The following is a 20,529-nucleotide window of genomic DNA, read 5'->3' as shown; positions in this document are numbered from 1 at the left end:
TACTTCCTCATTATGGAAAAAACTGCTCTTTATGAGCATTAGATCACATCTCTGGCACAACGGTCTCCATACTTTAACAGTTAACTGTAGATATTCCAGAAAAATATACAAGCAATTTTTTCTTTCTGGTCCCAGGATGGGTTTTGTGGTTAGTACTGTAGATTGCCCCAGGGAGGAGGTAACTACTAGTTTTTACTGAAATTCATTAAGAGCTATAATACGATCATTTTTTATAAAACATATCCCAGAATAGACTATTAGGCCCTCTGAGACTAAAATTAGAATAGTCCATATGTCACAATCATCTGCTAATAGGGGAAAGATAAAGCATTTCAAGGAGTTCCAAGTGACCTTGAAGGAATTTCATGAGACTCAACCGATGATAACCATGATTGACTTAATCTGTTCCCAAGTAATTCACTTTCATGATTCATTTTACCCAAGACAGATCTCCTCAGTGTTCATTTATTTAAATCTACCAATCTAATCATACATATTTTTCAAATCATTTTTATATTTTAATAGTGAAAAGGCAAAAAATTTGCTTGAGTACATCATATTTGCATACTTTACTCACTGTTCTAAATTTAATCAGATGTTTCACGTGCATTATTCCTTTGCAGTAGTTCTGAGGAAGTAAGCTGTCATCCTGTCCTTTTATCACAGCAACCAAGTTCCATAAATTGTCACTGCCACCTGGAGGCTAGAGAGTTGATAAAAAATAAATATGTAATAGTGAATTAAAAACCTCATAGTATTTTACATCTTCAAAAATATTATAATGCAGGCATATCTAAATTTAAAAATTAATAAAATAACTACGTGTTATTTCATGTATTGTTTCCAGTTTTACATTTGCCTTCTTATAGTGTACAGATTATGGTAAGAGGTACCCAATGAATTAGAATGGTACATGTAAATATGTGAAAATAGTTGTAAAGATTCATGCTGGCTAAAGGGAAAATATTCGCATTTAATTCCTGTAATACTTACGGATAAACATTCTGAAAACCATCTTAGCTTTTTCACTCGAGAATTAGCGGTTAGTTTTTCTATTTCTTGTCTAATATCTCTTGACACTTTACCACACAGTAGAGGAGGAGTGCCTGGTTCTACAGCATAATCTGAAAAACAGACATAATTCAGTGAGAGAAGATTTCTCATAAAACGTTTAGAAATAAACTCTAATACATGTATATATTCCATACCAGTGTTCCCAATAATTTCTTCCCAAGATCTGTCGGCCAGAATATTTATTTGTACAGGAGTGATTAAGGCTGTTAATGACCAGAGTCTCACTGTAGAGTCACGGGAGCAAGAGGCCATAGTGAAGGGGCGACTGGGATGGCAGGTTAAACCTGATGAAAATAAAAATCTATTTTAAGTAAAGTGAACATTGAAAAATATTCTTTATTTATATGTGCTTCATAAAACTTCTACAGAATTGAAGCTATGTAGAAATATTATGAGTAACTGAAAGATTCTTAGTCAACCTTGTATCTGTATTTAATATATTGGCTGAAAATAATAACAGAATGCAATAAATCATTTCATATATCCTATAAACATGAATATAAAATTGAATAACTATTAGAGGCTGGACATGGTGGCTCACACCTGTAATCCCAGCACTTTCCTGGGAGTCTGAGGCGGGTGGATCCCTTGAGCCCAGGAGTTTGGGATCAGCCTGGGCAACATGATGAAATACCATCTCTACCAAAAATACAGAAACTAGCTGGGTGTGGTGGCACGTGATTGTAATCCCAGTTACTTGGAAGGCTGAGGTGGGAGGATCTCTTGAGCCTGGGGGGTGAAGGTTGAAGTGAGCTGTGTTTGCGCCACTATATACCACCCTGGGCAATAGAGCCAGAGTGAGACTCTTGTCTCAAAAAAAAAAAAAAAAAAAAAAAAAAAGAAAGAAAGAAAGAAAGAAAAAAAGAAAAAATTATTAGAAAGCAAATGGTCATGGATGAAAATGTGAAAATTGTATTTCGTGTGGTTAAGCAGCAACAAGTATATTATAAAACCAATAGCATACATAGTATCTGTGAGTTAATGGATGGGCAGATGACGTTCTAGTTAAAAGACGAAGAGCTGGGGACGTTTCAATTCAAATATTGACAAATATGATTCTCTCTCACACTCAGTCCTGCATTGTCTTGGCTAAAAGGCCATTGTGGTTAAGCATATGGATTTGAATCTGATCTAGATTGAGGTTACTTTCTCTAAGAAATCATTTTTGGATTCTTAATCTGCCCATTTACTCCTATCAAAGTTTAAGGATGAGAATAAATACAAACAAGAATGAGAGTGAAGAGATGTGCAAATGGTAAGTAATCTGATTTTCCATAATTATGTTAATTATATTAAAACAACTTGGGATTATATTCAAAAACAAAACACTGTACTAAACATCCAAGAATAGAGGAATGGTTAAATAAGTGGTATCTACTCTATTACCGATTTCCTGTTAAACAACTTACCTCTGGAGTGATGTCAAAGGAAGGAAGAAAAACAAAAGCCAGACATATATATATACGCCCATCGCAATATGTGTGCATTGTGTGCATGTTTGTGTGTACACAGAAACGGGTGCAGACGGGGCGAGGGGGAGAAAGACACCACAGTGCTACCAACAGTCATCTTCGGTAATTTTTGTTGACTTTTTCTTCTGTATATTCTGGTATTATAATAATAAACATGTATATTTTCTAATGTGAAAAATGTTATTGTAAAATAAAACACTGTATAACTTCTTCAAAAATACTGTATTCCTCAGAAATTATAAGCACCATTAGTAGGTCAATATAACAAACACATGAAAGAATGAAAGACACTTTACCATATACATCTGCACCGTGATCATACACAGTGTCCACACAAGTTCCTTCTCGAGTGTCCCATACTTTTATAGTATAGTCCCAGCTGCCAGATATGAGCAGATACGGAATCTCAGTATTCCACAATAATCCCCTCACAGGTGCAGTGTGTCCACTAAGAATACTGATGCAAGCATCTTGAGTATAATCCCAGATGCGAACAGTACTGAAAACAGAATATTATGGGTGTGATAACATTCGAGTTCTAATGTATCTAGAATATTAACATATTCTTAATAGAGTGTAATAATTATTGATTAGCTTATCTAGAAGCATTTTATGTCTCAAGATAAAAGGTTCTCTTCATTTCATTTTAATTTAAAAAATAATAATTGTATATATTTGTGTGACATTTTGATATATGCTTACAATGTGGAATAATTAAATCAAGCTAATTATTAACAAATTCATCCCCTCACACACTTTTCTTCATAGTAGATGGAAATGAATATTTAACTAGGCTAGTGTTAGCTTATTTAAACATATTTTCTTTCTTGACTTTTACTCTTCATTTATTACTGGTAGCAAATATATTATTTCACAGTTTTTATGTGAATAAAATTGCTTTGTTAAAATGAAATATCAAAAACAGATATAACCAAAGTGGAAAATATAACCAAAGTGGAAAATACAGATACAATAATTTAAGATATTAAGATTATTTGTAAATTATAAAAGTATAACATGTATGATGATGGGTATTATTTGAAATGTCACTTCATATTTATGCTTTAATCAATACAGCAAATAATTCCTTCATGTTTTTGTCAGTGATATAAGTTGCTTGGTCAGTGCAGAATAAATCTTAGATCAAGTTAAAGAATTTAAATATAACTGGATTCGTGAAATTACTTGTATCTATTGATTGTACAAATGTTACTGAAATTAAAATTTAACTTACAATCAATGTAAGACCTCCAACTGCTAATTTTGCTTAGACAATTCACAATAATGTTTTAGTCAGAGATAAATGCCAAACTGACAACAAAATAGTAGTACTTCAAAAGTATTACTATTTTGCACTATATAACATAGGAAATAAATGATATATTCTTATTTCTTAAGGCATATCCCTTTCTGCTTTACATAAAAAGTTTCCTTTTGGCCAGGCACAGGGGCTCATGTCTGTAATCCCAGCACTTTGGAAGGCTGAGGCGGGAGGATCATGAGGTCAAGAGATCAAGACCATCCTGGCCAACATAGCGAACCCTCATTGCTATTAAAAATACAAAAATTAGCTGGGTGTGGTGGTGCACACCTGTAGTCCCAGCTACTAGGGAGGCTGAGGCAGGAGAATTGCTTGAACCCGGGAGGCAGAGGTTGCAGTGAGCTGAGATCGCACCACTGCACTCCAGCCTGGCGACAGAGCAAAACTCTGTCTCAAAAAAAAAAAAGTTTCATTTCTTCTTCGTCCTCTTAAGCTAGAACATGACAATATATCAAAGTATATTATAATCTAAATTTTTTGTTGCTAATTTCTGATATATGTTAACATTTAAATATTTTACATTTGATATACTTTCATAAATAAGAATACATTAAAGGGACTTGTATCAAAACAATTCAATGCTATTGTAGGGGCCACTAGAACAGGCATCTTTCCTTTTATGACATGTTAGGTAGTTAGGCTTTGAAGCCCCAATGCATGTTTTTTGGTCAAATCTAAGAAAGGCTTTTACAGGCCCCACTGCAAATGAGTGCCTGAGGCTTTCCAGGCCGAAGCACAGCATCTGTGAGTTCTGTCATGAGTACAGCAGTATAACTGATTTCCCTACCATTCTGACTTATTTCAAGTCATAACCTAGAGAAATCTCATAATTATTTCTCTTATTAAATTTGGATTTATGCCAAAAATTCAATAAAAATGCTTAATCATTCAATACTAAATCTTTGGTTCCCAGCTACTCGGTAGGCTGAGGCAGAAGAATCACTTAAACCTGGGAGGTGGAGGTTGCAGTGAGCCGAGATCACGCCACTGTATTCCAGCCTGGGTGACAGAGGGAGACTCTGTCTAAATATATATATATTTCCACATATAATTTGATCCTATAAATACATACATTTCTAGGAAAATATCAGCTTATGATTTTAAGGACTAGAAAATTAGAATCCAAAAATACATACCCATCATCAGAACCACTGCAAAGAATTCCTTCTCTCAGAGGAGACCATTTCACATGAAACACTTTTGCTGTATGCCCACTAAATACTTTCAATGGTTCATCTGAGCTGGTGGCTACGTAATAAACACGAACATTTGTGTCTTCACAGCCAGTGGCTATCATGTCTCTGAAATATCATCAATGGAATATTAACATAGGATAAATATGATATATAACTAATAATTAAAGGTATACCGTAGTTCTAATTTCTAAAAGTAGAATTTTTGCTTCCTTAGTGAAGTTAGATTAAAAACTTACGCATGTAAAAAATCATGTATAATCACTCTACTACTCATTTACAGAAACTGCACCAGTATGGAAAGAGTTTCTTTCTGTGTTTCCTTTTAATTGGTTGAATTTTTATTTTATTTATTTTAGGTCAGAGGTCATGGTATTTCTATTTCTGTAAGTTCTTTTTCAAGATGACCAGACTCATAATTTTCTGAATTTTTCTCAAACTTTACATTTTGCAACACTTAGGTGTTAAGAAGCATCCCAAATGGTGAGTGATGACATTTGCTTACTTGCTGGTGGGCAAATTATTATTACACGCCTTAGCCCATTTGTTAGATTGTTTTTGTGGCATGGGTATAAACAGCAATATTCTCACTGAAAGTTTTTTGGAAAAGCTCCCTGCAGACTAGGGTTGTCTCATTGGACAGGGAGTCAGAGTCCAGTTTTCCATTCCTTTTTGATGGCTTCCCTTCTTTAAGATGTTTTAACTGTTTGATACAACTATGGAGTCCCTGGAAATAGAATATGATCTTTTAATGTTCTTTGCTCATTATTCTCACAATAGTGAGAATAAGCTAAGCAACTGCTTGTACCTTCGTGATCAAACTTGGAATACTGCTAGGAAAGGAATTCTGAGTACTAGGCAGACCTGTGGAAATCACGGACCTGCCAGAATAGTCTACTTGAGGAACATCTACTCTAACCATCACGTAAACGGTCTCCACGTGCTAAACATAAAGAAAGGCAGTTACACACTGTGAATCTCAACCGTCATCAAAACCCTTTCAAAACTTCAAACTGTTGACTTTGTCACATGGGTTATAAGACTTATATTACATTATATGGGTTATAAGATTACATCTTCTCAAGGCCCACTGATAAACAAGACAGTTTCTACACTTGGGAAATATATTTTACATATATATATATTTACATGTATATATGAGTATTTTTTATATATGTATGTGCAGATATATAAATATAAAGTCTTAGAAATGGTAACATAAACATTTAGAGAATGCACATAAAGATATCGAAATTATACAGTAAGAGATATCTTATAAATAAACTTTGTTATGTTCAAGGTTCACTTACCTACTAAGATGTTAAGTGGAGTATGAATACAGCAATTAAAACATTTTAAAAGTTTTTAAAATTAAAAATGAAATGTATTAGGTATGCTTGGTAGTAAGCATAATAGTTAAAAATAAAGGACTTCCAGTGTCATCTGAAAATAAAGCTTTCTTAAATAACTAAACATAGTATATTAATATCTAACTTTTATTTCAACTGGCTAAATGGGTTATTAACTCTATAAAACAGAGAAACAGGAATGTGGAACTGTTCTATTAGTCAGATACAAGATAATTCTGTTCATTTGCATATTTAACAAATATTTATTGAATATCTCCTTTTTTCAAGGCATAGTGAGGGTCAGCAACTGAGTATTTTGCTAAGAATATGCTGTTTAACACAGATAACACACCTGGCAATCTCATAGGGCTTACATTTCAGAGGGTAAGACAGTCATTAGGCAACAAATAAAAATTTAATTTTACTATATTAAGTGCTCCAAAGGCATACTATATGGGAAACTTATTTCATACGGGGTCAAGGAATACTATTCTGTGGTTTTTGAGCTGAAAGCTGAAGGATGGGTAGCAGTTATCTATGTCCCACCCAGGTAGGGTGTGTGGTGTAGGATGGGAAAAAGAATCCTAGGTAAGGCGGCCAGTATAAGTGAAAGCCTTGGGGCGAAAATCAGATGGCTAGTTCAATAAACTGAAAGCCAGTGTGGTTGGATGCAAGAAGTAAAGGAAAGCAAGCCTGGGAATGAGATTAATAAAATAGGGAAAAGATTATAGTCAGGGACCTTCTTGTAGTGCTTGCTAAAAAGTTTTCATTTTATCCTACAGTTAATAGGAAAGTATGGAAAGATTTAAGCAGTAGAATGGTGTGCTCAGTTCTGTATCTTAAATGTTCATTCTGACTGCAACATGGAGAGGTGAGGGAGAGAGAGAGGAGGTGATGATAAAGGGTGTAAACTGTAGAATTGACTTAGAAGGTTTCTGCAGGACTCAAAAAAACCCAAATGTTATTGGTTTAGTGGCAGGTTGATAGGAAAAATTTATATTTTTTTCTTTTAAATTGAAACAGGGTCTGGCTCTATCATCCAGGCCGCAGTGCAGTGGCACAATCATGGCTTACTGCAGTCTCGACCTCCTGGACTCAACCCATCCTCCCACCTCAGCCCCCCGAGGAGCTGTGACTACAAGTGTGCCCCACCAGTCTAAGTTTTTCATTTATTTTTTTTTAAGACATGAAGTCTCACTATGTTGCCCAGGCTGGTATTGAACTCCTGAGCTCCAGTGATGCTCTGGCCTCAGCTTCTGAAGTGCTTGAATTAGAGGTATGAGCCACCATACCCGGCCAAGATGAATATTTAGACAGAGAAAATTACAGGCATTGGTGGCTGATTGAAAATGGAAAGTGAGACATAAAAATGTGTAAAAGAAAAGGCTAAGGATTCTGGCTTTAGCAGTTTTTCTTGTTAGCAATATTGGCCACTGAGATAGGAAATACTGAGGATGAGCGGATAGTGAGCTTATTTTACATATAACTTTAACAGTGTGTAAGGCCGGGTGTGGTGGCTCACACCTGTAATCCCAGCACTTTGGGAGGCCGAGGTGGGTGGATCACCTGAGGTTGGGAATTTGAGACCAGCCTGACTAACATGGAGAAACTCCGTCTCTACCAAAAATATAAAATTAGCTGGGCATGGTGGCGCATGCCTGCAATCCCAGTTACTCAGGAGGCTGAGGCAGGAGAACTGCTTGAACCCGAGAGGCGGAGGTTGCCGTGAGCCCCGTGAGCCGAGATCGCGCCACTGCACTCCAGTCTGGGCAGCAAGAGTGAAACTCTGTCTCAAAAAAACCCACAAAAAACAGTGTGTTACACATTCTTCTGCACTTACTGGAGGAAACACATAGGTCTGTCATTTTGTAAAATGTGTGATTTGACTCAGAACACAAGTATAGTTAGGCTTTAGTACCTTAATCTATATTTCCCACATTTCATATGAAATAACATAATTCACATTGTTTTTGACAATATCTTAAATAACTTTGAATTTTTAGATATATTTTATATCCCATTAAAAGAGGCTTGAAACACAATATTCTAAGAAATGCAATGAGTTAAAGGTCTAATTTTAGTGGATATTTGACTTGGACGTAATTTTAAATCTAAGCTGATTTTTACATGATAAAAACTCTGCTGTCAAACAAGATCAACCTTTCAAAACCAGGCCCTTAAGTTCCACATCGTGGAAAATTACCCAGTGCCAGAGGCATTAGCATCAGGTGGGGGACAATGCAAAGTCACAGTGGAACACTGGAACCGCACGGATTCCTCAGTGAGATTAAAAAAAGGGCCACATTTCTATGACAGAAGCCATACATGCAATGGACTCATTTCCATTTTTCATTAGTTAGCATTATTTTTTTTCCTATGTATTAGAAAGTTTTTTTGAGAGTAAGAAATCAATATTTGTAAATCATGTAAAAACTTCATGGAATAAAAATAACTAAAACAAATGAGCAATTACAAAGCTGTTTCTCATTTGCCAGGCAAAGGGGATATTGTATAAATAGAGTGATAAATATTACCTTTGGAAATAACACTAAACTTTATGGTTATTTAAAATTTCCAAAATGCAGTTATTATTTATTTCAGAAAAAAACCACTTACTTATTGTTTTGGCTCCAATCACAACCAAACACCGCAGCTGGATGTTTATATTTGTGTAGCACTTTACCATCAATTGTTCGAATAATGCTAGAATTAATTATAACGTGTTAATAGAAAAACAACATTCTAATACATTATTCAAGGAAACAAAGTCAGAATTGTAAATTTCAAATAGAAATATTCCAGGACAGAGATTTTGTCTACAAAGCACAAGGAACATTTGACAGTATTGTGTAAATATTACCAATTACGAGTATATTTGCATCTCTTAACATTAATTATGGTAACCTACAATTAATAGAAAGTAATAAATTTTTATTTAAAACGTATTTTCTTGGCCAGGCACGGTGGCTCATGCCTATAATCCCTGCACTTTGGGTGGTCGAGGCAGGTGGATCACTTGAGGTCAGGAGTTTAAGACCAGCCTGGTCAACATGGTGAAACCCCATCTCTACCAAAAAATACAAAAACGGTGGCCAGGCATGGTGGTGCACACCTGTGGTCTCAGCTTCTCAGGAGGCTGAGGCAGGAGAATCATTTGAACCCAGGAAGTGAAGGCTGCAGTGAGTTGGGATTGCGCCACTGCACTCCAGCCTGAGCGATGGAAAAACAACAAACACCCTTCTTATAGAATTTTTTTAAATTGAGGAAAACATTGTCTAATACATTTTAAAACATAATGATATAACTAACATATATGTTAGATTTTTAGCTTCAAAATGAGGTAGTTCAAAATTTATAGTATTTAAAACAACTATTTATAAAGCTGGTTTTATGTACCATTGCCTCAAGACCAAGACATTAAGTTATAACTTTTCATTGCATATTATCAGTAATATAACTATAATTCAGAGATGATCCCCTACCCTCTGCTATCAGAAAAGGATTCTATGTAATTTAACTGCAAAAATAAAAGCTCTACTACCCTGCTCTATCAGTACCACAAGGCAAAAGCTATTGATTCCACTAGGAAAAATGCATGTATTAATTAATGTGTTATGAAGTTTTAGAAGTGTATGGAAAAGACTGTCTTAAATGTTATTAGGCCCACCAACACTTTTGAGGTTACTGAGGAGTGATGGTGACTTATGCTTACAGGTGTTTAGTCACTGAATGTGGTATCTGTCAAATAAATAATGCCCTGAAATACATGGTCAAACTAATTTTGTGTCACTTAATCAAAAAACTCAGGTCTTTTGTATTTTGGTATCTATCAATTAGCACACAGTTTCTTTCAAGGAAAAAAAAATCACTAATATTTTTGTTTCTGAAAATTTTAACTTCCCAGTAAGGATCTTTGGTTTCCGTAACTACTGTCTTTTCTACTGAAATTAAAAAGTAAGGAAGAGAAGACTGGAGTGGATTTAGCAAAACCTAACAACTTCTGTATTCTCAAGAACTACGAGTGTCTATACCACGTATCCACCTATCAAAGATGACTTTATCCATAGATAGCTACAGGGGAGGAGCATCTGATTTTAAAAAGTTTTTTAAACCAGCCATTGTTTGCTTACATACTTTTATTTGGAAACTTACTTATTTCTGGAACTTAAAGAATTAAGAAAGCACATACTTCTAAAACACAGGGTCAGTGAAGTTATTTCCTAACAAAAGACATTTCCCACATGCATGACCTTATTTCTCCTTGCAAAGGCTTTTTATCCCTTTAAAAATAACAGCATCTACAAAACTGTAAACAAGTTTCTACAGCACTTTATATCTGTTGAATCACCTGTAAAACTGAAATACTACTGTGACCTCATTGTGATAATTACTAAGTGAAAAGTCCTTAAAGTTTCTTTGAGGCTAATAAATGAGTATTTTCATAACAATTCAAGTAGTATTTTCACTGAGAATGCAATGAATGGCTTATTAAACAAATTTTGTGATGTGATGTGATGATAATTACTAAGACTATGTGAAAAGTCCTTAAAGTTTCTTTGAGGCAAAAAAATGAGTATTTTCATAATAATTCAAGTAGTATTTTCATTGAGAAAGCAATGAATGGCTCATTAAACACATTTTAAATACCTTTGCATTGTTATTTATTGATGATAAATTATAGTAATATAATATGTGCCTATATGGGCTTAAAAATAATGCTTCTGAGAGTTGGTAGAGCTGTACAAATGAAATATCACTGATACACAACTGGAATGATCAAATGGGAACAGTGTAATTTCCTATCATGTATCATACATAGTACTTACCAGAAACCATCACTGCTGCAAGTTGCTATTCTTTTAGAATCTTTATGACTCCAGGCAATACAGAATATTCCATTTGTTCCATGCTTCAAAAAATGTAAAATACCTATCAATAAGAAATAATTCACCCCTTTTTTTCTCTTATATATTTACTTCTTCTAAGTATTACTTTTCTATTAGGAATGTGCTTTAGATGACACTAACAGAGGCATTACTGTCAAGAGCAGAAACCTGAATATATACTTTAAAAATGTCTAAAGCTGTCACAATTTAAAAGTTTTAAGATATCAATCTGTTGTTTTAAGACATAAATCAGGTGGCTCCATTTCCTTCTGTTGGATACAAGGTAAAGAGTCAAAATATCCTTCTTAAGTTATCTGTAGATTTAAGCTCTGCTTAATGCTTTTTCCCATGAATACCAGTATGGTGATGAAAACAGTTATCCGTCTGCTTCCAAACACAGCACTACTTCAACCTCAGTATAAGAAATGTTGTAAGCAGTTATTATTGGTTGTTTCTCTAAGTTCCAAAGTTGTTCCATTTTATAAAGAAATCAGAATAGATTTAACGTTATTCCTATAATAAATCACTTTATATTTGCTTGATTTTCTGCTTTCTAGGACTGAGGAAGGGCCAGGGGATATAGTTATAGCTGGAATTATAAGAATTTTTAAAACTAGAAGGAATATATGACACATGAGAGTGTCATTCATCAACTGTGTGATCGGTAAATAAAAGTTGTAATCAACCCATTTCTAAATTTTAATTAAAACATTTCTACTTTATATAGTACTTAAATTGTGGCTTCCATTAAGGGGAAACTAAGGTGACTTTTTATCTTGCATCTTAAGGTTGCTGTGTAAATACAGCTTTAACTTCTTAAAGCAATCTCCAGTTCGCTGGTTGTGCCTCTTTGGGGATCAAGGAGGGTAGGTTTATGCAGGCAGATTTTAAAATGGGACTAGTCCCTTTATTCATTCATTTTATGAGGTGGAGGCCTTCTGTCAGCTTCATTTATTCCCATGAAAATTGCATTTATGACTCTCTACTACCCCGTAATTCTTTTTGTGGAACACATGTAGCTTAGTTATTTAAAGCTGGCATTATTAATTTTTCCCTTATTCATGACATAGGATTTAAGCAATTTCAACAGTGATGTTAACTATGCTAGTGAATGCTGGGAAAGACATAAAGAAATAAAAGACATGTCCTTGATACTAAAATGCTGGGTTTCCAGAATCAGGCTGGAAGTGTTTAGGTATCAGTGGGCAGATATGTGAGATTCCAAGTTGCCAAGATGCCATAAGAAAAAATCAACAGATCTAATAAGTAAAGATATACAATTTTTGAATCTAGGCTCTAAGTTTCATTTTTAGGCTCATCTCTTCTTATAATCCACTATTTATTATGGGATAAATTGTTGTTTTGGTGATGGGAGGGTATTGTGTTGTATGTAGAGAAAGGGAAGGATGTAAGTTTTAGAATCCTTTGTCAAAGTTTCCTTTTTTGAGTGCAAAATTGCTCACAGTGGTCCATAAAGTTTTCCTAAAAACTCTGCATTTGCTGCACTGCTACAAGTAGTGGGGGAGCAAGACTATTAAGGAGCATCTTCAAAGGGTTAATACTCTTTGTATAGATGTTTTTAAAACCCCAAATATAGAAGCAATTTTCAAAGAAATTATATATTTAATAAGATTCAACAGTAACCATCTAAAATAAACGAAATTTCAAGACAATCTTAGATCATTTTCCTGATTCATACCTAATATTTTATGATCAGATTACATGTATTTTTCAAACATTAATGGAACTCAGTAAAATACAGGATGACCATATAACTCCAAGCCAAAGGAGAAATAAAATCTGTGATGCTACAAATATAAGAGAGCAGGTTTTAAGGCTCTTCATGGAAGAATGGAATTTGAAAACTGGAAGGAAATCTAAGAAACTATATAATCCACCCTCATCATTTTTTAGGTGAAGAAACAGGTTTAGGGCAATAAAATGATTCCCCTTATGTCAAGAGCTAATTAATAACAGAACCAGGACTATAATTTGGGACTTGTTGAGTCTTCTTCCTATTATTTAGTATTTGCCTAGATTTTGTGGAGGATGACCCCAAATTCCTTTGACTCTCTAATGCAACTTTAGGTGACTCAGCTACAATTTTCAGAATTCATTTTAGTATGTGAGTATCCTTTAGGGTTTTCTTCTAATTGAGAGAACATACATACCACCTGATATATTAAGTGTTATTATATTATGAAATAAAAATATTTACAAAATACAAAATAGTATAAAACATCATATTGTTCAGTAGCAATAAATAAATCTTACCTCATTAAATCGTTGTATAATTTTGCCCTTTTGAACATTCCAAATAAAAGCACCATTTCGGGAAGTTCCCCCAGCAATACAATTTAAACCACCTTAGGAAACAATTTGTTAGACATTATACTAAATGTTTCCCACAAATGTAATTCTTTTTAACAAACATAACTTGTGAAAATGTAAGAATTGAGATTTGCGAACTAGTTCTTTAATTTTTTTGGAAATTATTAAATGCATAAAATACAGATAAAATAATACAATTAATGTATCCATTATATAGCTTCAATAATTATCAAAATATGGCCAATCTTGTTCTGTCTATAGCATCTGCTGAAGTTCTTTGGAGTAAATCTCTGACATCATATTATTTCATTCTTAAAAACTTCAGTATGCATGTCTAAAAGACAGGGACTTCTTTATTGACCAAGACCAGACTCTCATGGAGATTAACAATAATTCCTCAATATTGTCATATATTCAGTCTGTACTCATATTTCCATGATTAGTAGTATTTTAGTGGTTATGAAAGTATTTCTACGAACAGATCACATGAAAAATACAGTTTCTCCATAAAAACATAAACAATGCTTTCCGTGTTTAAGAAATAAAAAATATTTGTGAAAATAAAACTACTGCTAAGTGAATGGTCAAGGACTTAAATAAGTGCCTTTTGCAGACAGTGAAAGAGGTTTTCTCCATCAGAAGAAAGGAGCGGCTGTCATCAGCTATCTAGGAATAAAAATATGGAGAAACTACTTTCTGATAAACGATTATACACACTAAAATGTTCTCATCATATTTCTAACATTTTTATTCTGCTCTCCTTTTGGGGTTCTTAAATTTTTGGGGATATGTTTCAAAATTTCTTTTCTTTTCTTTTCATCTTCTATCTACACTAAGATACAGAGGAAATTATGTAATTATCTATATCCTATTCTATTTCCATCCTTGTCAACCCTCATGTATCTTTTAAACACCATCCCCACTTACCTCAAAGTCATGATTCACCAGTAATCACATAACAGAAATGACAGAATTTCCATTTTCTAACATTTTTACTTTCTTGCTGCAAATTCTCAATGTAGAGAGCGAAAGAATGCTATAAGTCAGATTAGATCTTCTGTGTTATGATTTGAAACAATAGTTTTTACAGTCACAAGTTTTATTTATGTTTTATGTTTCAGATAAATACTTTTGTAGGATGAAGAGTATTCAGCTAATAAGAGCTCTAGTGCAAGGTGACTGCACTGGCTGGTGCAATTCCTATATTGCTAGCTAAGGTAACCCACTGTGGAGGTGCATACTGCAATAATCAAGATAACAGGCTCAGTTATGTTCTGCTTAAAGGACAAACATTGTCATTAAGAGTTGTAAGTAAAACCTTTTTCTATAACTCTTCTCATTGTAGGAGATGAAGGATACATAAAGCAGTGGTCCTTAACCTTTTTTGTATCATGAAACTCTGAAAATCTGAGTACTATGATACTCTTTGACAGATATAGGCATATATACACATACACTAAAAATTATTCATAAATTTCTAAGAGATTCCCAAACTCTCTGATGAAATATAAAACCCTTGGAGGCCCACATATTCAAAGTTAAGAATCCCTGTGTATGAAGAAATAATTTTAAAAATAAGGATGAGCTATATCCACATTGCATATAGTTACTGAATTAATATATTACTATTAGGCCAAATAAGTAAACCATTATATATACTTTAAAAGTGAAAAATTTATTTAAGTGTGTGAAATTATTTGTTATGGGAAAATAATGTTTTGGGAGACAATGTCAGAGGTTTCATAGGACATCTCTCCTCTGTATATACAGCAAGGTATAAGGTGGCATCTAAGATCAGAGATAAGATCTTACTATGGTATACAAGTTCTTCAGTATTTCAAAGGTGAACTTAATATAGAATTACACAGTTACAAATGAACTGTTACTTGATATATAACCATAAACAGGATTTACATTAAAATTTTCCAGAAAATTTCTATCATGTAAATTGTATTATACTTTTAAAGGCGTAGCTATAGAAATACAACTAATATTAGATGGGTGAAGATAATCCTGATTTACTGTGGTTTTTCTGTATGACTTGTTACATAGAGGACACCAGGAATCAAAGTGCCTCTGCAGATAGACTCTTCTTAAACCTCGCAAAAAGAGAATCAACAAATACGTTCACACTAATTTGCTCTACATTCATTTAGAACAAGATGAGATCAAGAGGAAGAAAGTAACTCAGATGAATACAAAACTTTAAAAAGCCATTTCATTGCACTCCCAATTTCAATAAAATATCTCTTACCTGGAGCCCAAGAAAGGGAATAAATAACACCTTCATTACCCGGGGATGTGTGCACTGCTGTTAATGTATTTATATCCCAGACTTTTATAGTGCCATCAAAGGAAGCTGTTGCCAAAAGATTAGGATCATCAGGCTTGAATTTGCAGTCAAAGATAGTTTCCACATGTCCCTAGGAATATGGCATAAAGAGTCATAATTATTGAGAAAACTTCACGTTACTAATAGACGAACCACAATGTATACTCAAATCGACACATGTAGTATGGTTTTCCAAATATTAATGCAAAAATATATAGGCAAGAAAAACAGAAAACTGGAATCACTATGGTGACTGAATTTTCTCTGTGCCATGACTGTATTATTTTGTACAGACCTAGATTTTGGTCAACCATGGTTCCTCAAATCAGCAACTAAACTCAAAGATGTTCAGAAGTCTCACTTTTCAATTTCAATTCAGTGCAAAAGATATTTTCTATTTTTATTAAACTTCCAGAATGCTATGCTAGAAATCTATAAAGCAATTAACGTAATAGTTACCATATGTCATCGGGTACTATAATAGAAGACCAAGATGAAACTCAAACTAAAAGTCATTTAATGCAAATATTCCTTTTTTATACGAATGCTCCTAAAGCACCTCATAATTTTAGCAGAAACAAAAGAATCAGGCATAAGTCCAATTTTTAATGAGCCTTGTTCCAAAATTTTCCAAGTCTATTCTTTGGAACCTGAATACTTGTTCCCATTACACAGTGATTTGGATCCCAAACACCCACAAGACTATAAAGTGGTATATGCAGATGCACGTAAACATATACCAGTAAAGTAGTGCTTAACTACTGTGGGCCTTTGGGAAAATCCATTAAGAGACCAACATAAATAGCCGGAATTACAACTATTCTAATGCTGGGGAATGGGAATAGAAATTTCTTCTTTAAGCAAACGAAACTAACATTTGGGATCTAGAGACGGAGTTGAAGTACAAAGACAGGGTTTTCTAGTCCTCAACTAATAGAATAAGGGTAGAGAAGAAAGTTCTTAAAACTCTGTACTTCCATTAATACAACAAATCACAACTGTTAGGAAACTACAAAAGTACTGTAAAGTTTCTCCTTTAGGAGGAGGTAAAGGAAAGAAAAGTCTCAAGGGTTAGCAAGAAGGAAAAATGTTGTTAGAGTCACTGGTTCACCTGCTTGCGGCTGTCCCACGTGGTCATTTCCAATGTTACGAACATAATCAAGGCAGGGACTTATATGCAGTTTTAAATGTTATTTCACTGCTATGCCTTAAATTTTTATTTTTTGAAATATGAAATTCCCATAGCAAGAATGAAATTGTAAATGTTTCTTCCGTGTTTTCTTCTTACCAAGAGGAAGGTGGGTAAGAAGAGGAAAATGTTGTGGCATTTTTCTTAATTTTAGTGAAGCAAATATTCACATGGAAGTACACCTTTTGGAATGTTTATTAATAAGATTTTTAAAATTATGTAAGATTTTAAAAAATATTAATAATATATTTCTTATTCTATGTAATCTGGAATCTTTGGAGATGCTTTATACATACAGCAGTTCAGAGTTTTGGTTTCTTCTGGTAACACTTCGAGAAATTTCAAATTTGGGTCTATGTTAAGAAAATTGAAACTATAAGGAAAAAATGACTGCCTCCTGACTGGCACACAATTTAAAGTCAGAAAAGCAACTGAGATAATTTATAATCAAGCAGCTTTTAGTATTTAGCATTCAGCATTTATTAGAATTACAAATTAACAGATTTTAAGTAAAATATACTTTAATATGAAGTATCATAGAAAATTTATTGAATTTAGATTGCATGACTTCTGCTTACATTACTTTTTATAGACTTAAGTGTATTCTTACGTTTCTCTCCCTTCCCTTTCATAAATTTTTTTGAAAATAAATGGTAATTTGAAGTCCACAAAAAGTTTACCACACTAGAAAACAGTTTATATGAAAAGAAAAGTTAAAGTGAAAAGAAAATTATATCATCCTCAAATGAATATCTACAAAATGAAAATTTAAAAATAATTAAGCTACAGATTATTTTAAAAATATTTTTGCTATAAATCAATTTTTCATTTGAGGATAAAATTAAATGAGAAGTCTTGAAAAGATACAATATTACTGATTTTTTCTCTCCCTTCAGTTATAAGGACAATTACAGTTCTAGATTCTTTTTCTAAGATCAAAGGAAAATAATTAGCATTTAAAAGTTTCTTAAATGTCCAGATTAGTCTAATTCAAACCAGTGGAAAAAGACAGGGGCATTTTTAGAAACTCTAAAGTAGGGAAAATTAAAGACGATGGTTTTTGACAAATATTAATTACAACACAATATGTATTATTGCATGTCTTCATTCATTCATTCAACAAAATTTAATAGTCTTGCTCTGTGGCAGATACTATATTAGGTAGTGGGGCTGTACCACCGAACACAACCAGACAAAAATGTGGGATCTCGAGAAGGTTGTATTTTATCTTATATAGGGGTTTAATTATCATAAAAACAGAATTCATAGAATCACTTAAGTATTATATCGATTCAACAATAGAAACAAATCTTAGAAAACATAATCCAACCTTACTCAATTAACGAATGGGAACCATAAGGATTTGAGTAACTGGCAGAGATCAACTTGTCTTTTCTCTTGAAAGGACATTCTATTCTCATTTTGCTTCCAAAATATACTACAGCTATATAATTTTCCATTGTACATAAAATATAAGTAGACATTAAGATTTTAAAAGTATAGTGGTTAAAAATTATTTTAGTAGTTCTATCATCCATCATTCTATGCATTTTCTAAAATGTTTCAACCAGCTACAATAAATTTCTAATATATGATTACTTACAAAAATAATTTCAAATAATATTAAGATACAGGTAAAAGTAAAGATCATGGGTTTACACAAAAAAGTGTTATGTATAATAAAGGAATGACTAAATACATACCAAGTCTCTAAGAAAATCCCACTTCTTAGCTCCCATATCATAAAGTCCAACTCCACCATCCAAGAAACAACACACTGCATGACCAGGAGGAAGAGAAAATGCTTGATTCTGTGTCAAAGTCGGGGGTGGAACTGCTTCACTTGTTGAGGATGTATAATGGTTTTTGGTTGGAGATTGGACTGAAACTAAAATAGAAGGAAAGAAAACATTCTTATGGAATAAAACCACAGAACTTAATTTAGAAAGATTCTTCATTAAACAAAAAAAAAATTCCAGAATCTGTACCAGTAAACCCTTTAGGCAATGATCATATTTTCCGCCACATGAGCACTTCTTTGGGATTGCCAAAAAATATAAGCACAAAATTGGATATTATTTTAAAGTACAGATGGAGCCAAGAGATGAAAATTAGCATGTTGAGGGATCACAATCTGTTGTGAATATGTGGTTTCTTATCACCCCATAAATTAAAGCACAGCATGATTGTTTCTGAATTATAAACTTCTTTCAAAATCCTGACATAATAACTTATTCCCTCCTTCCACACACACAAACATATATGCATATAATTTTTTCTTTTAAAACAAGTAACTCTCTGCCAATAATTTCCAAGCCAGAGAAAATAATTTTTTGAGATTATGGATAGTTCATTTTAATTTAGCACAAAATAAGAATCACAACACTATCTGACCTGCATTGGCATCTCAATTTTCTTTCTTCTTCCTAGGTGTTTGTTTGTTTGTTTTTTCTTTTTACTGTTCATAGACTTGGATTTCTCCTACTTTCAATTACATAAATATCACTGTGTTTATTTTTATATATTATTTATCCCATATTTTGTCTTCTTCCAAAAAGCTTTTCCTTAGAATGTGAATGGAAATATTTTCTCGTAAACATAATCCAAAATAATGACCCTACAGCAAATTATGAGACCAATCTACTATTAAATTATACACTGGAATATGGAAAATATTTCTCAGTATTTTTAAAATTAAAATACAACTTTTCTTAGTTCATTTATTCTGGATAATATTCATTTCTCAGAATCTGAGAATTAAAGAAAGTCCAAACTAGAATGAACTACAAATGATGAAAGAGGCATGTGGTAGCAATGAATTTGGTTCACTAAAATTTTGTTGATATTTTGGTTAAAAATTAATATAATCCATCATTGGTTTTTCTAACACTTTAATTAATTGATATTATAGGTGGGTTAGACAACTTTTATGCACCAATCTATTTGTAAATCATGCTTTTCAGAATTCAGTATGTTTACTTTTTAAAATTTCATTTTCAGAATTGTTCTTTTTCCATACTTTCTGTTATATTAAAAAATTGAGGGAAAAACCTAGAAGTCAAACAAGAGGTAATCTGAAAAGAATTGCTCGAAAATGACAAGACTGGTATGTTATTCTTCATATTTTCTGACTTTGTCTAATGGACATGGGCTACTTTTGTAGTAAGGAAAAAACGTGAAAGAAAAGAATCTGGTATATCAGACATTCCATGACATGGCAGTTCAAAGTTTCTAAACAAAGGAACTAACAATGACAGAAAAATTGCAAGACCCCTAAACAGGAAGCCAGCATCCAGCATATTACTTCTCTAGTCCTAATATTTCTAGACTCTCCAGCTTCCAGGCTCTAGATTTATTAGGTACTTCACAATTTTGTACAAGG

General features: G+C 33.2%; 1 protein-coding gene across 9 annotated transcripts in view; it reads right to left on the bottom strand.

Moving 5' to 3' along the window:
- Positions 1 to 20,529, bottom strand: part of WDR17 (WD repeat domain 17) — a 115,488-nt gene that overhangs the window by 32,156 nt on the left and 62,803 nt on the right. For all 9 annotated transcript variants that reach the window (XM_008000300.3, XM_008000306.3, XM_008000309.3 and 6 more), the window contains 10 exons: positions 18,851 to 19,035; positions 15,881 to 16,049; positions 13,570 to 13,661; positions 11,236 to 11,318; positions 9,026 to 9,112; positions 5,004 to 5,168; positions 2,843 to 3,045; positions 1,209 to 1,358; positions 994 to 1,124; positions 578 to 703 (listed from right to left, as the gene is read on the bottom strand). In XM_008000300.3, coding sequence (XP_007998491.3) covers positions 578 to 703; positions 994 to 1,124; positions 1,209 to 1,358; positions 2,843 to 3,045; positions 5,004 to 5,168; positions 9,026 to 9,112; positions 11,236 to 11,318; positions 13,570 to 13,661; positions 15,881 to 16,049; positions 18,851 to 19,035 — 1,391 coding nt within the window. The remainder of the gene's footprint in view (positions 1 to 577; positions 704 to 993; positions 1,125 to 1,208; positions 1,359 to 2,842; positions 3,046 to 5,003; positions 5,169 to 9,025; positions 9,113 to 11,235; positions 11,319 to 13,569; positions 13,662 to 15,880; positions 16,050 to 18,850; positions 19,036 to 20,529) is intronic.

This window comes from Chlorocebus sabaeus, chromosome 7 (genome assembly GCF_047675955.1).
Source record: "Chlorocebus sabaeus isolate Y175 chromosome 7, mChlSab1.0.hap1, whole genome shotgun sequence".
NCBI lineage: Eukaryota > Metazoa > Chordata > Mammalia > Primates > Cercopithecidae > Chlorocebus > Chlorocebus sabaeus.
Note: the sequence above shows the minus strand (reverse complement) of the source record. Positions and strands in the feature narration are given on the sequence as shown.